Raw genomic sequence first — 15,995 nt, forward strand, 5'->3', positions numbered from 1 at the left:
TGTCAAAGAAGACATTTCACTTTCCTCTACCTCTTCTACCTTATGCCATTGCCCTCTGGGAAACTCAGTTTTCTGGGTCCTTTACGGGAAGCATGTCTCACCATAAATAGAGTATTGTCTTCCCTAAAGCATTTCCCTGAGCTCTGAACGCCTCGAGTACAATCTTTTGTTGAAAGGCAAATATTCCAAAAGACTGAGATGATACCCTTACCTAAAACGAATGCTGCTTCCTTTCTTAAGCTTGGGTCTTCTTCTTCTTCTTAAATGATGTGTATTCCACAACACTTTTTAATGGGGGGGGGGGGGAGAGAGAATTAACTTACAGTACTATGCATTGTGGGAAAATAATCTTGGAATTAATTGTTTCCTAGCTTTCCACTGTTTCCTGTTTTGACTTGTTCTGAAAAGTTACTGGGTTGGAATATTTTCAGAATTTCTCTTGTCTAAACAGTTGCTACCACTATGTGGAAATATGTCTCTGCTCTTCTTAGGAAGCGGTACCCAACACGGTGCCCTCTAGACGTTCTTGGGCTACAGCTCCCTTCATCCCTGACCACTGGCCATTCTGGTAGAAGCTGATGAGAGTTTTATTTCTCTAAATGTTTATAATGCTACAAAGGGAGACCTCCGCTGTATTTCAAAAACAGCATAACAAATGGCATGTTAGCTGGGCAATGAGGATGTAAGTGGAATAAACAGTTATAAAGTGCCTAGCAACATAGGCTTCCAAATATAGCAATTCCTTATAAATTTATCCTTCTAAGGCTGCCTGTAAGTTTCAGGCAGGATTGATTATGAATGTAAATTTATTTTTCAGGAACTGAGAAGGGTCATCTTGTTTACAGTGAATGGAAATGCTGGCTTGAAAAATGCTAGCGCTTATCTTAAAAGATATTGTTGGCTACACTGTGCAGACTTCTTAAAAAGTTACAGACTCAAATACTGAAAGGAATTGCACATGATTTAAACTCTGAGGTTGCAGCTGGGTATGGAAGATGCTCCATCACAATGACATGCTGAGAATTGTTTTTGTTCTGTGGTACATCTGCAAAGTTCGGGTTGGTTTTTCCCGTTGACTGCCCTCTCCAGGGACTTCCCTTTGTATGCTAGTCCGTGTCTCCACATGTTCCATGTGTGCACATTTGTGGATGTTTGTTCCCCGCACAGAACTGCTGAAGTGTTCTTTAACCTCCCCAGAGTTCAAAAATCAGTTTGGGCTGGAGAGCGGGACAAAATCAGTGGCAGAGGGACTGCTGCTAAACAATATATGTTACCTTAATAACAACAACAACTACCATATTTTTCGCTCTATAGGACGCACTTTTTCCCCCTCCAAAAATTAAGGGGAAATGTGTGTGCGTCCTATGGAGCGAATGCAGGCTCCTTGGCTTCAGCGATAGCAATGCGAAGCCTCCGAAGCGCAGAGGGAGCACTCCCTCCGCGCTCCGGAGGCTTCACGTTGCTTTCGCTGAAGCCTTTGGAGCACAGCGGGACCTTCAGCAGAGAGAGAGAGCTGCATAGCGCCCCTTCATAGAGGGGAAGGAGAAATGGAAGGGGCTCCGTTTCTCCTGCTGCTTCGCTGAAGGGGCGCTGAGCAGAGAGGGGGAGATTTTTTCCCCTGTTCTCCCCCTCCTATGGTGCGTCCTATAGAGCGAAAAATACGGTACTACTACTACTAACTAAAGAAAATGGAAATCAAGGGCTGGATCTACACTGACCTGTTTAGCATTAATTGAACGATAGTAGATATGTCGTTCTGAAACACCACAGGGCCTGCTTGTAAATTGAAGCGTTTTTTATCCTGTTTTATCTACGTCAAAATGCTGTCTCCCTGCTGCTGGTTGCTCTGCAGCGCCCTCTGGTGTCACATTTTAATGATGTATCATGAACGTTAGGATGTCATGTGTCCATATATGTTATCAAAACCATTCCTTGACCCTCCCTTAATGTTTAAAACCATGAGTGTAGATCCACCCAAGTTTAAAATCCTAGGCAGCCTCACTGGGTAGCCGGTCCCATTGAGCTTTGTAGGTCTTAACATCTAAGTAAACAAACACAAAACAAGTTTTAGACCCCTGAAAGTAAGTATTGCTGGAAACTGTCAAGTTTTTTCTAGGCAATTACTTGGGATGGGCCTAAAATATATATTTTTTTGTCCTTCATGATGTTTTATAAATCTTCATCCTGGCTGCAATAAACATAAGTGCTTGCATAACTTGCAAATAAAACCACAAGCATAGAAATGACTTCTACAAATTATTGGTAGCCTGTTCACAATCTGGACCTGTTCACAATCTTGAAAATGAAGTGAACAATCGACTTTTCTCTCTCTCCTAGGAGGTAACATCCTGATACAGCACTGCCTGTGTGTCCACATGCAAGGCATAATGGCTTTTGTTGACCAAAGCTGTAACATATGCTTGTGGGTTATTTTTAAGAACATTGGTTTGGAGTAATTGCTTTTATGTAGAAGTAGTTACATCTGGATGTTGATGCTTGAGGGAACATGTGTAAAACAAGATGGAACATGCTGATCTTCTGCTTGCATCCAGAAACAATCCCCCCAGCCCTTTCTTAAATGGACACTGTGATGGAACTAAGAGAAGTCAGACTTGGGCTGCGATGCTAAATATACTTGCTCGTCAATATAAGCTCCACAGTGGAACTCTCCTCTTTCCTTTTCATTCATTTGTTCCACATATGTTTTCAAATGTTGTGTTTAATTAGACTCACACACATCTAATTATATATTTTTAGCCATGTTTGCTTGAATTTTGGCTGATAATTCTTTTTCCTCTTCATATCTGTCCCTGTCAGTTAGCTTTCTGTGAGGAGCGCTTTGTACAGTTCTTCTGAAACTCCTGATGGCCAGCTGGTTGTCTGGCATTTCAGAAGTGCTGCAGAAGGGGACTTTTGACAGTTATCAGTCACCTGATGCTGTTATGATGTCAGGTGATTGACAGGTTTGTCAAAATCGGCCTGTGGGGGAAAGTTGAGTGACTGGCCTTTTATAAGAATACCATTATCATAATTACAAACCCACTGAATGAGAAAATTTCACTTTTATATATTCTCTAAGTCTAAATCTATTTTTTTATTTAGGTTAACTTTTAGAACTAGTGTTCTGTTAATGAATTGGTTCTTCTGAGTACAATTATTTCCAGCTGTGAATAGTTTTAGACTCGAGAATAATAATTCTCCTGACACTCTGCCTTGGCAAATAGAGCAAGTGTGTACAGTCATCGTTGTGGAAAAGAATTCCTGTGTAATAAAACTCTTGGAATTGAAATCAATCTGCTTTCCCCTTCTATGCCTTGCCATAACATCTGTTTAGGCCAACAGGCATGTTTCAGCAAATTCTAGGTTGTTCATGAAGGACTGTAAATTACATGTGCCTCCATGTAGCAGTTTAGCCAAGTGAACTTGCAGTGTATAGGTTGCAAAGGACCTGAGGGTTATACTTGTATGAACAGGATAAATCTTGTATAGCTTTCACAGCTAATTCGTAACATTACACACATCCCTTCCCCGTGTTTAAAATGTCTGAGTAATGCGCACATTCTCAACAGGCTTTTACTTAATAAACTTGGCATATAGACAAGGAATACTTAGGTTTCATGTCTTTAAAGAGATCATACATAAAATGAACCACACTGCCTAACATTCATCTTCCTATGCTCTGCTCCATTATAGGGTCGTATTTGCTTATAGCACTAATCCCCGTTACCTGAAGTGCCTTCATTGAGAAAGTAGGAAATGAACCTGGAACCTGGGGGTGGCGCATGGCATTTTCTCATCCAGTGGGTTTGTAATTCTGACATTCCTAGAACAAGTCAATATAGCCAACATTTCCAAATTCATTTTTATATACACAGTTCTCCAGGAACAACTGTAATTTTGTGTGCCGCCGCCACGAGAGGTCTGGAGGATGGCACCATGGCCTTTTCTGCAGTGGCTCCCCATTTGTGGAATGCACTCCCCAGGGAGCCTTGCCTGGCTGCTTTGATACATATCTTTAGGTGTCCGGTGAAAATGTTTCTCTTCGACCAGGTGTTGGGCTAATTGACGTTCTAAATGTGTTTTTGGGAGGGGGGGGTATTGTTTTGCTTTTGTTTTGGTTTTACGTATTACGCATTTTGCATTCTCTCTTTTTTGCTGTGAACTGCCCTGAGATCTTCAGATATGCAAATTTAATTTCTTTGTAATAATAATAATAATAATAATTTCATATTGTTTAGGGAAAAGAAATTTGACAACCCTTCCCTTGTTTGTGTGGTTTGAAATGCTGTTGTTGCGTCAGGGGACTGCCATTGGCTCAGAAGTGAGGAATAGAAGGGGAGTTGTGTTACAGGGAGCCTCTGAAAATCTTGCAAAGCAGTTCCTCTTACGGGGAGGAGGAAGCCCCCACCTCTAGTGGGGAAGAGGTGCAAGGACCAGATAATGCTTGTGAGAGCCTTAACACCGCTCCTGGGCAAGGCGGACAGGAGGGAAACACACCCTTCCCATCGCCCTTCCTGCATGTAGCCTAAGGAACAAAGAGGGAAGGAGAAGGTTGGGGGTAACGAAACTCTTACGTTGGGGGAGGTCCAAAAAAAGACCACTCCCGGATTCTGCTAGCTATTGAGCCAGACACGAGCTTTGGGGCTCTTCACTGTAAATGAAGGCTCTTCACTGCACCAAAATAAAAACCTGTAAAACACAGGTTTGGAGTCCTGCCTGGTTACTCTCGAGCAACCTCAACAGCCATCTGACATGTTGCATGCCATTTTGAATCCAGATATTTGAATTAATAGAATGTTAGAGCAGAATATATGGCCAGGCTAGAAAATCCTGCAGAGTTTTCTGTCTTCTGTTAAATCTGAATTACAGATTTGTAGTTTCGAAGGTTCATCTGATGTTGATAAAAGGTTAGGTGCCTGAAAATTGTTTTCTTTTAGTTATGTTAAAAATCAGGAGACATTCCTCATTTCCAAATTCCTGAATCTTGTGCTTCTCACTTGGTGGCCCATGCATGTTCCAATCCAGGAAGGAATATCTGTCTGACAAAGTAGGCTTTCCTTTTTCTTATTCTGTAGGTGGTGAATGCCGTGGTGTGGTTCTTGCGGTTGTGTTCAGGTCTTGGTTGTGGGCTTCCTGTAGTTCCTAGTCAGCCGCGATAAGAATAGGATGCTGGACTGAATGGGCCTTTGATCTAATCCAGCAAGATTCTTCATGGGTTTAGAATGTTTGACTCATGAGGGATTCTGATAAGAAATTCTGAAGCACCACATTTTACTCGCCACAATTTTAGTCAAATTGTGGGATCATCTTTAAAAAGGGGGGGATGGTTAGAAATGATGGCTGTTGTTGTTGTTGATTACAAGCCTCACTTTTCCCCCCAAAGGTCAACCGTGGAAAGTTAAAGTGCGGCTTAAACTCGCAACCTTACAAAAATCAGCTTTTACAATCTCACTGCTGAAACAGACATACAGTAAATCGGAACGGGTGTGAGTGCCTGCGGAGTTTTAAGGGAGTGACTTATATTCAGGTGCGGCTTACATTTGGGCCAATACGGTAATTAATTAATAGGCTCCTTACTTGTCAAAGTGTCCTGTAAGTGATTTATAAGTAAAAAACAGATGATAAAGAATATAGTCACACATAATTAAAATATGCAATAAACAATTTCATCAAAACATAAAAAATAAGCACCCACCCACAACTAAATAATCTACAATAAATAATCTTATCAAAACAACGTAACAGTTAATTAAAACAGGAGATCAGGGGAATGTTTGTCCAGATAAGTGTATTCCCAAGAGTTAGTTGGGGTGACAATTCTGACGGGGGTCTCTCATATTTTAGCAGGCAAAACATTTCCAACATGGGGCGCCTCTGGCCCTGTTGTAATTTGGGCACACTCTTAGGAGCAGTGATGGCACAAGGTTCTCTTATGCTACATCCTTAAAGCCTTCCACTGTTGCAAGGTAGCAATTATTTTAGGTCATTTGTCTATTTCTGATGTTTAGGCTGGGAGTGTTTCTTATGTAACCAAAATGGCTCCACCATACACAAGAGGGAGGTATCAATAACTTTATAGTTTGCAGAAATAGGATATATATATATATATATATATATATATACACACACACACACACACACACATATATATATATATATATATATTTGCTTTCGTAGATTTTCACGGGTACAGGAATGCAGGTTTTGGTGTCCTCGGGTGTCTTCCCGTGTAAAAGTTGGGGTGTCTAGGCGACGTTTCGACGAGGTCTCACTCGTCATCTTCAGGCTGGTGCTTTCGGCTTCTTGTTACTGGAACAGAGCAGGATCTCAGTGTTTGAGTTCCTATAAATACTGTTGAGGAGGTGTGGTGTATAGCCTCCAATGTTCTGGGCAGAGAGGAGGTTCCCAGGCTAGTGTGCCTTTTCTTCTTTTGTTCCTTAATTACTTGAGGGATATCTTGAGTGATTTCTTGAGTGATTTCCTGAATCCCACTTAGGTGGGTCATTAGGTGTGGATTAGTTGCTAAAGCCTTCGTGTCTTGAACTCTTGAACTTTGTGAAGAGTTTTTCTGAGAAGATGGCTGTACTGCACTTGGTTGTGCTCTGGCTTGGCTTCGTGTATAGGGGCGAGCTGTGGTTTTGTGGCCTGTGCCAGCCAGATCTGTGTAGGGATTGCAGGGGGGTGCAGCATCCGGAGGTGCCACCCTGGTTTGGCTACTGGATGGTGTCTGTAATTTATCTGTGGAGAGGGTCTGGGTTTGGGTCTGGTGTGGTTGATTGGTGATGGCGTTCTGTGTGCCTCTGGATCTGGTGTCAGATTTTGTGGGGAGGGCTAATTTCCAGATGTCTGGCAAGCGGGATGTGTCGTCACGCTTGTTCATGTTGTGAGGGTGTTTCTCTATCTCGATGGCTTCCATGATTATTCTCTTGTGGTGATGTTCCATGTTAAAGAGCAATTTGGAATCTGCAAAATTAATTTCGTGTCCTGTTTCTTTCATGTGTTGGAAAAGAGAGGAAGTTTTTTCTTCTTTTTTGACGGCATTCTTGTGTTCTGCGATACGTGCATTTATTCGTCTGTTTGTTTGTCCAATGTACGTGGCTGGGCAGACTTTGCAGGGTATTTCATAGACCCCTTGGTTTTCCAACTGAATTTTATCCTTGGGGTTTCTGAGGATATTGGCTATTTTTTGGTTGGTGCAAAAGGCTGTTTTGATATTGTGTTTATGGAGGATTTTGCTAATTTTATCTGTAGTGCCCTTGATATAAGGAAGGAGGGCTATGCCATTGTTTTCTTCTGTGTCTTGGTTTTTGGGGGGTGTTTCTTTTTGGATTAGCTTCGTGACCCTGTTTTGCTGGTATCCATTGGCAATTAACACATTTGAGAGATTCTGTAACTCAGTTGTCAAGTGGTCTTCGTCAGCCAGGCGTTTGGTTCTGGAGATGAGAGTCTTGGCTACGGAGTTTATTTGTGCAGGGTGGTGGTGTGATTGTGCATGTAAGTAGCGGTTGGTGTGTGTTTTTTTCCGGTAGATAGTGTGTCCTAGGGAGCCATCAGGTTTTTTGTAGATTAGGACGTCAAGGAAGGGAAGTTGGTTGTTGGCTTCTATTTCCATAGTGAATTGTATTTTGGGGTGTAGGCTGTTGAGATGTGTGAGGAAGCTATCCAGTTTTTCCTTCCCGTGTGGCCAAATTACAAAGGTGTCGTCAACATATCTGAGCCAAAGTTTGGGTTTGTGTTCTGACTTGTCTAAAGCATTGGTTTCAAAGTGTTCCATGTACAGGTTAGCGATGACCGGTGAGAGGGGTGATCCCATAGGTGCTCCTTCTATCTGTTTGTATCTTTGTCCATTGTGGATGAAGTACGTGTTGGTTAGGCAGTGGTTGGTCAGGTCCAAGATGTATTCGGGGGGATTGTATTTGTTTTGAATGGCTGTCAAGGCCACGTACATTGGACAAACAAACAGACGAATAAATGCACGTATCGCAGAACACAAGAATGCCGTCAAAAAAGAAGAAAAAACTTCCTCTCTTTTCCAACACATGAAAGAAACAGGACACGAAATTAATTTTGCAGATTCCAAATTGCTCTTTAACATGGAACATCACCACAAGAGAATAATCATGGAAGCCATCGAGATAGAGAAACACCCTCACAACATGAACAAGCGTGACGACACATCCCGCTTGCCAGACATCTGGAAATTAGCCCTCCCCACAAAATCTGACACCAGATCCAGAGGCACACAGAACGCCATCACCAATCAACCACACCAGACCCAAACCCAGACCCTCTCCACAGATAAATTACAGACACCATCCAGTAGCCAAACCAGGGTGGCACCTCCGGATGCTGCACCCCCCTGCAATCCCTACACAGATCTGGCTGGCACAGGCCACAAAACCACAGCTCGCCCCTATACACGAAGCCAAGCCAGAGCACAACCAAGTGCAGTACAGCCATCTTCTCAGAAAAACTCTTCACAAAGTTCAAGAGTTCAAGACACGAAGGCTTTAGCAACTAATCCACACCTAATGACCCACCTAAGTGGGATTCAGGAAATCACTCAAGAAATCACTCAAGATATCCCTCAAGTAATTAAGGAACAAAAGAAGAAAAGGCACACTAGCCTGGGAACCTCCTCTCTGCCCAGAACATTGGAGGCTATACACCACACCTCCTCAACAGTATTTATAGGAACTCAAACACTGAGATCCTGCTCTGTTCCAGTAACAAGAAGCCGAAAGCACCAGCCTGAAGATGACGAGTGAGACCTCGTCGAAACGTCGCCTAGACACCCCAACTTTTACACGGGAAGACACCCGAGGACACCAAAACCTGCATATATATATATATATATATATATATAATGTGTGTGTGTGTGTGTATGTATGTATGTATGTATGTATATGTATGTATGAAAGGTGGCAGAGAAACCCACCAAACCACCAGTGAGAGCTGAGAGTGTTTGGTAGTTATGGAATGTTGACTGTGGAATGGAGTGTCATGGAGGACAACAAGAATATTTCACACTGCAACATTTTGTTGCAGGTCACACAAGTGGAAGAATGTGGGTAAATGCAGCAACTGGCAGTGATTTGCTTTTACAAAGGTTACATCAACCACATAAAAAACCTTAAAGCAAATACTGTAGATTTTTGTTTTGTTTTGTTTAGGTAGTCTCTTGTTTCAGAATGATTACTTGTTTTGAATAAGAGTTGCAAGGGAGGTCAAATAATTAGTTGGTGGTAAGAGAACATGATTGTTCACTAAGCCACTGGAAATAGGTGCCATCTGATACATAAGTGTGTGCTCAAAGCCAACTTAACAATTGAAGCTAAAGGATGCATCTGATCCAAAACGTGCTTCAACAAACCCTATCTGAAAAACCTCGTTTGTGTTGGCCAGATGTTCACTATTTTCTGGGCTGCAGTTTAAACAAAATGTGCATTTTGAGTTCATTACTCAGGGCTTGTGCAATCTTACAAATTAGAAGCCCTAATCTGGATGTCTTTTTTTCTTTTTTAACGTGCCTTTAAAGAAAGGGTTATATATTTATCTTCCTGGCAAGGTACTGACTTTATCCTTTCCTGGCCATAATGCAACCAATTTTTAAGGTCAAGGATCAGTGGGGAGGGCAGGAACAAATGATGCTAACAAGAGGAAACAGGAAGAACTGAGGTCTTGCTTTCAATCTGTCTTTCATTATTCCTTTATTGTAAAATATTCTTTCAATTAAAGGCTGACCTGTAGCACGGCGTGCACACACCCATATCTTAATCATTAGAAGGCTTAATGGATTCAAGCTTTATTTTGGACAGTTCTGACGTTGCTTATCTTTTTTCCTGTTTTAAGATTGCAATTCTTTATTGCTGATTTGTAAAACTATGACAACAGGGGAAGGCAGTGTTCTTGCTTGACCCTTGCAGTGACGGTGCTTAGTAGGAACTGTGTTTTTCCTGGATATTTTTAATGGAGTAGCTACAGATAAAAAACAAGAACTCCCTTTTAAAGATACGTCATGTAATGGGAAATGGGACAAGATGTTAAATGCTGCTTTTCTGCATACGATATTTTATTGAAAGGTTTTGGGTTGGAAATAAGGAGGGTATACTTGATGAAGACCAAAAGAGGTCATTATTTTTGATCAGTGAATCAAACCACAAGTAAATATTTTGATTCTTTAAACAAACAGATTAACTTTTGAATTCTCTTACAATGTTGGACATTATCTCTAGCAAAAATCTTTGATATGCACGGGCTAACTTTCTCAGTGATATAACTGGTTTATTCTTTTAATTGGAAGCGTTGGTGTGTTTGAACCTAGGAACAGCAATCATTCCTTCTATAACACATTACAGTATATTTGATTTGAAGATAATATATTGCTTTATATGAAGAAAATGCATGACAACACTAGATGCTAAAGGGCATTGGTGTATTTTGCTGTTAGCAATTCATATGGCATATTGTTGAACGTTCCATATTGAGAGCGACATTTAATGATGTCTGTTTGGCTTCTCCTTCCCTCCAGCTCCTTCCAGACATGAGACTTGATTATGATTACTTGCTAGTTTGATATACTCTGCAAGTGAGCAGAGATTATTATTTCACATTTTCAGGACCAAAGCATGCATTGCAAATATGTTCTGATATGCCCTACTTCAAATGAAGCAATCATTTTTTGTCTATTGCTTGGTGAACTTTGTTCTTTTAATTTAGAGCAGTAAATGTTTTGGATAATAAAAAAGTTATATTGATTATCAAGGGCAGGAAAATCACATGCAACTGGAAGCAAGTGTTCCCCACATTTTATAGGTTTGTGTTTGGTTAGGGGTTGGTTTTTGTTGTTGTTGTTGTTTTGCAACGCCTGTGTAGGTGTAATCAACACATGAATTCAAACACTTAACGTTATGTGGTGTGGCTCCCTAAGAGGTATGGAACTAATCTTTTCTGACAATCATACTTGGGCCATCTTACATGGAAATTCTTCCGTTGCCCATAGATGTGCAATGAATACCGTATTTTTTGCTCTATAAGACTCACTTTTTCCCTCCTAAAAAGTAAGGGGAAATGTGTGTGCGTCTTATGGAGTGAATGCAGGCTGCGCAGCTATCCCAGAAGCCAAACAGCAAGAGGGATTGATGCTTTCACTGCGTAGTGATCCCTCTTGCTGTTCTAGCTTCTGAGATTCAGAATATATATTTTTTCTTGTTTTCCTCCTCCAAAAACTAGGTGCGTCTTGTGGTCTGGTGCGTCTTATAGAGCGAAAAATACGGTAATTGAAGTTTGTGTTGTTTTTTTTTAAAAAGAGGTGATAGTGGCACTATGCAGCTAGGTAAAGGCACAATTTTCTAAATAAATGCCATGCAAATCCTATTACGATGAAAACAGCAAGGTTTAAATTTGCCGCCCTACCAAGTCAAAATATTACCAGGTGCCACTGAGGAAAAGCAAATGAGTTTGATCTTTTTTTCATATGGGACAGACAACATTATATTAGAGCTCAGGTTGGCCCTCATATATTCTTGCTCTCCCTTTACTATGTAAGCTTGTGAGCAAAGACTGGTGTGTGTGTGTGTGTGTGTGTGTGTGTGTGTGTGTGTGTGTTACAGGGCCTAGCTTACATGATATTTAAGAAATTCTGCCAGTATTCATCTGTTCCCTCCTTAATATTTTCGTCCCACAGAGGAACAATTATTTTATATGAACGTAATCTTACATTATTGAGATATAGTAAACTTGCCATATTCTTTCCCTGCTTGATTACTTCAAATGAGGATTCAAATGAATTCTCCTTATCCCTGGGTGTATCTATTTTATGTCATACATGGCACGCCATATATTTGTGGGGAGCGATAACCTGATGCCGTGTTTTTGTATTCTGTGCCTTGTGCAGGTTTGTATGCTTTACGGAGAGTACTTGGGGAGAAAGCAAAGCTCTTGGATGAGGATGTGTCTGGATCAGTGATAATTACTCGTAGCGACTTCCTGCAGGCAATGAACAACGTCAGGCCCAGTGCCATGAGGGAAGTGGCAGTTGATGTGCCAAAAGTAAGTTTTGCCCAGTACAATATTCTGAAATAATTATTCAAACATAGGAAAGCCACAAACTTGATAGCAGTCACTGCCTGATGACAATTGTAGCTCAAGGGAGACATCTGATGCCCTTTATATGTGTCGTGGGAGGGGGGTGTTATTGGTTTGTTGTTGTTCCTGAGTTTATTATGTGTTTTGTGGTTTTTAATATTGCAATTTTGCGTTGTGAACCGCCCTGATCTACTGATGAAGGGCAGAGATTTTTGGTGCTGCTGCAATGCCATTTTAACTCAGGAATCTTCTGCCCTGGGTGGTTGTTAATTTTGAGGTTGGCTCCAGGTTTGATGGGGCTTCTCACAGACGCTGATATTCGTTTTCCATGACAGGCTGACGTAGCGATGGCAGCAGTGTTCTGGTAAGTGGAATATTGTGGGAAACTGAAAATGGCAGTGACTCCCAGATTCACATTTCTGGTGCTGATTGGAGCCCTCAGGACATTTGTTTGTTTGTTTGTTTTGTTTCTAAAGGCAGGCACTAGCAGTAGACCCTTCTGGGCCTGCAGCAGCTGCCTGGGTGTGCTGACACTAGGCCTTGCTAATTCGCGAGCCTCAGTACAGTCATATCTTGGGTTACAGACGCTTTAGGTTGCGTTTTTTTGGGTTACAGACGCGCCAAAACCCGGACGTACTGGGATGGCTTACTTCCAGGTTTCGGCGGTCACGCATGTGCAGAAGCGCCGAATCGCAACCCATGTGTGCGCATGCGCAGTGCTACGGGTTGCGAATGCTGCGGGTTGCGAACGTGCCTCCCACACAGATCACGTTCACCACCCAAGCATCCACTGTATAGTAAACACCTGGTTCTTTTGCTCTCCTCTTCTGGTTTGACTTAGAAGAAGGTATGGAGGAGAGGGTGGGGAAGGCCAAGGGGTAGGCTGTTACTTACTGAGATGACTAATGAGTACAGTTATTTTAAAATAAATTAAAAAATTGTCCAGTAGCACCTTAGAGACCAACTAAGTTTGTTCTGGGTATAAGCTTCTGAAGAACTGTACATGCACACGAAAGCTTATACCCAGAACAAACTTAGTTGGTCTCTAAGGTGCTACTGGACAATTTTTTAATTTATTTCGACTGCATCAGACCAGCACGGCTACCTACCTGAATCTAGTTATTTTTAAAGTTCACCTCGTGTTATTCAGATCAACCATGTCCATCCTGAACTCTGTTAATAACCAGTTAACACCTCCCTTCTTTCTCTCAGTTATGTCTGCTTTCCACTCAACAGTGCAAAAATAGTTTTGAGTTTTGAGCAGCTTTAAGGCATCAAGCCCTATTTCCCCATCATCTCTGCAAATGCAGTGGAAGCCTTTTAGTGCAGCACTGGTAGAATGTGATTTTAAATCATGTGTGTACTTGTAACAGCTACTACTTTTTTGTGTGTGAGTGGAATACTTCTATTCTTCTACTCTACAAAAAAAATCTCCTACTGATTTATGACGGGGTTGTTTGTTTTACAGGTATCCTGGTCAGACATAGGAGGGCTAGAAGATGTCAAACTGAAATTGAAACAAGCAGTGGAATGGCCACTGAAGCATCCCGAGTCTTTCATTCGAATGGGGATTCAGCCACCAAAGGGAGTACTACTCTATGGACCTCCGGGATGCTCAAAAACCATGATTGCAAAGGCATTGGCCCATGAAAGTGGGCTGAATTTCTTGGCAGTGAAGGTAAATGGCATTTCTGGTCTTAAGGCAGGACATTATAGGTTATGTGTGGAACAAGAAATGCTGATACACCTGCGCTTCTTGGTAACTTTGTGTTGGCCTGTGTCTGACGTGACATGGGGGAGCTGTTTCTGCACTGGAAGCACATGGCATCCCTCCTTTGTCCTACTTCGGACAAAGAAAAGCAAGTCACTTGCACCTTCCTGTTTAACTGATGCACTTTGAAGCAATACTTGTATCCAGTGTTCCTTCTATTCAGAGTAGACCCATTGAAATGAATGGGCATAACTAATTTAGGTCCGTTAAGTTTTGTGGGTCTACTCCGGTGAGAATGTAGTTGAATACAACAACTCAGTGTGTGAACGGCCTTTGATTGTTTATTAATTTATTTTATTTCACAAAATTTCACAAAATTAAGGGGGTTGGACTCGATGACCCTTGTGGTCTCTTCCAACTCTATGATTCTATGATTTATATACCATTTGATTGTGAAGAAAAAGACCTCAAGGCACCTCACAGAAGCAGTAAAGCTATCAGTAAAAGCTGTTTAAAACAGCTGTTTAAAACATTCAACTAATAATTAAAATTTGCAGTAAGCTAAAATGTTGCCTCTAATTGCAGAAACTTGACTTTGTCCCTCTTTAACTATTTTACACAAAAGGGACGCGGGTGGCGCTGTGGGTTAAACCACAGAGCCTAGGGCTTGCCGATTGAAAGGTTGGTGGTTCGAATCCCCGCGACGGGGTGAGCTCACGTTGCTCGGTCCCTGCTCCTTCTAACCTAGCAGTTCAAAAGCACATCAAAGTGCAAGTAGATAAATAGGTACCACTGTGGTGGGAAGATAAACGGTGTTTCCATGCGCTGCTCTGGTTTGCCAGAAGCGGCTTAGTCATGCTGGCCGCATGACCCAGAAGCTGTACACTGGCTCCCTCGGCCAATAAAGCGAGATGAACGCTGCAACCCCAGAGTCTGCCACGACTGGACCTAATGGTCAGGGGTCCCTTTACCTTTAACTATTTTACACAGTACATAGACTGTAGAATTGGCTACAAACAAGATGTAGAGATAGCAGCCCACATGGGTGGGTGGCTTTAAGGGGGGGGGTTATACAGATTAATGGAGGTTGAGGCTATCAATGGCTGCCCTCCAGTTCCTGGGGAACAGGAGTGGTTCAGAGTTCTGTTGTGCTCATGACTTAATGTAGACTTCTGGTTGTCCACTATGAGGACAAGATGCTGGACTAGATATGGCTTCTGTCTGAACCAGCAGAGCTCTTGTGTTCTTAGATGGGATTAATAATTCCTACTCATAGGTTATACTAGGCTACATGCAAATCTGAGTAACAACCCCTTAATTGCCAGTTTTTATAAACAAAAGCAAGTGTTTTTGTGCAGAGAAGTGCCCTTAACCCTTTCCTGTCTCTACTATTTTTCTGCTGGAATTCCCCCTGTTTTTCCTCCTGGGATAGGATTCCAGGTGCATGTGGGGTGTAAACATAATTGGAAACCTTGGCAATTGGTTGAGAGGCAGGGAGTTGGAGTGGAAAAACAGTACACAGGAAGAAGGTTAAAGCATTCCTTTGCTCTTTCTCCATACAAGAACACCCACTGCCAAACTGCTTTTGTTTAAAAACAAGTTACAAGATATGAAAACTGTGTGTAATGTGTTGCTTGACCTCGGGCTATCAATCCATAAAAGAGAAGTGTTAAATAATTAGGCCTTTCTGATGTTCTAAACGTACAGGAGTGCCAAATGATCTAGCACTCTCTGGATTTTAAGAATACTTTAGAAACTAGCTGGCAAAACTTGTAGTGCCTCAAAAGAGCAAGAACAACATTTATGCAGGCAGAAGAGAGTCAGCAACTCCAGCGTATTATTTGTATTTAGTAAATGTGTCCAATTGCGGTGGAAGGTTTTTTGGTAGAAAATGTTCTTGGTGCCTTATTTTCTTTTTTAAATAAGATCCTTTCAGTGTTAGCTTCTCTTTTTTTCCTGATTAGCAATGATTACAAAAATATACAATGTTGTCAGAGTTCTGACTTCATCTTGGCCTTTTCTAATGTCCTGTATCCCTCTTCGGATTCCGTTCCGTGGCTCTCTGCCCTTGACATGTGCTTAAGTTTGGTTTGTCATCTGGGTCAAGTACGTCAAAATATTTTCCAGTTAAAATTTCCTCCGCCGTTTTTCTCCTTCCTTCTGGCTGCAGCAGTTAAAATAGATTAATGAGGCTTGG

The 15,995-nt window shown here is 41.7% G+C and overlaps 1 protein-coding gene across 2 annotated transcripts in view; it reads left to right on the top strand.

Annotated features, from left to right (window-relative positions):
* The window catches only part of AFG2A (AFG2 AAA ATPase homolog A), a 152,587-nt gene that overhangs the window by 13,059 nt on the left and 123,533 nt on the right, over positions 1-15,995 (top strand). For both annotated transcript variants that reach the window (XM_083457241.1, XM_083457240.1), the window contains exons 10-11: positions 11,897-12,051; positions 13,556-13,765. In XM_083457241.1, the coding sequence (XP_083313367.1) occupies positions 11,897-12,051; positions 13,556-13,765 (365 nt within the window). The remainder of the gene's footprint in view (positions 1-11,896; positions 12,052-13,555; positions 13,766-15,995) is intronic.

Source organism: Podarcis tiliguerta, assembly GCF_965153285.1.
Source record: "Podarcis tiliguerta genome assembly, chromosome: 9".
NCBI classification, from domain to species: Eukaryota; Metazoa; Chordata; class Lepidosauria; order Squamata; family Lacertidae; genus Podarcis; species Podarcis tiliguerta.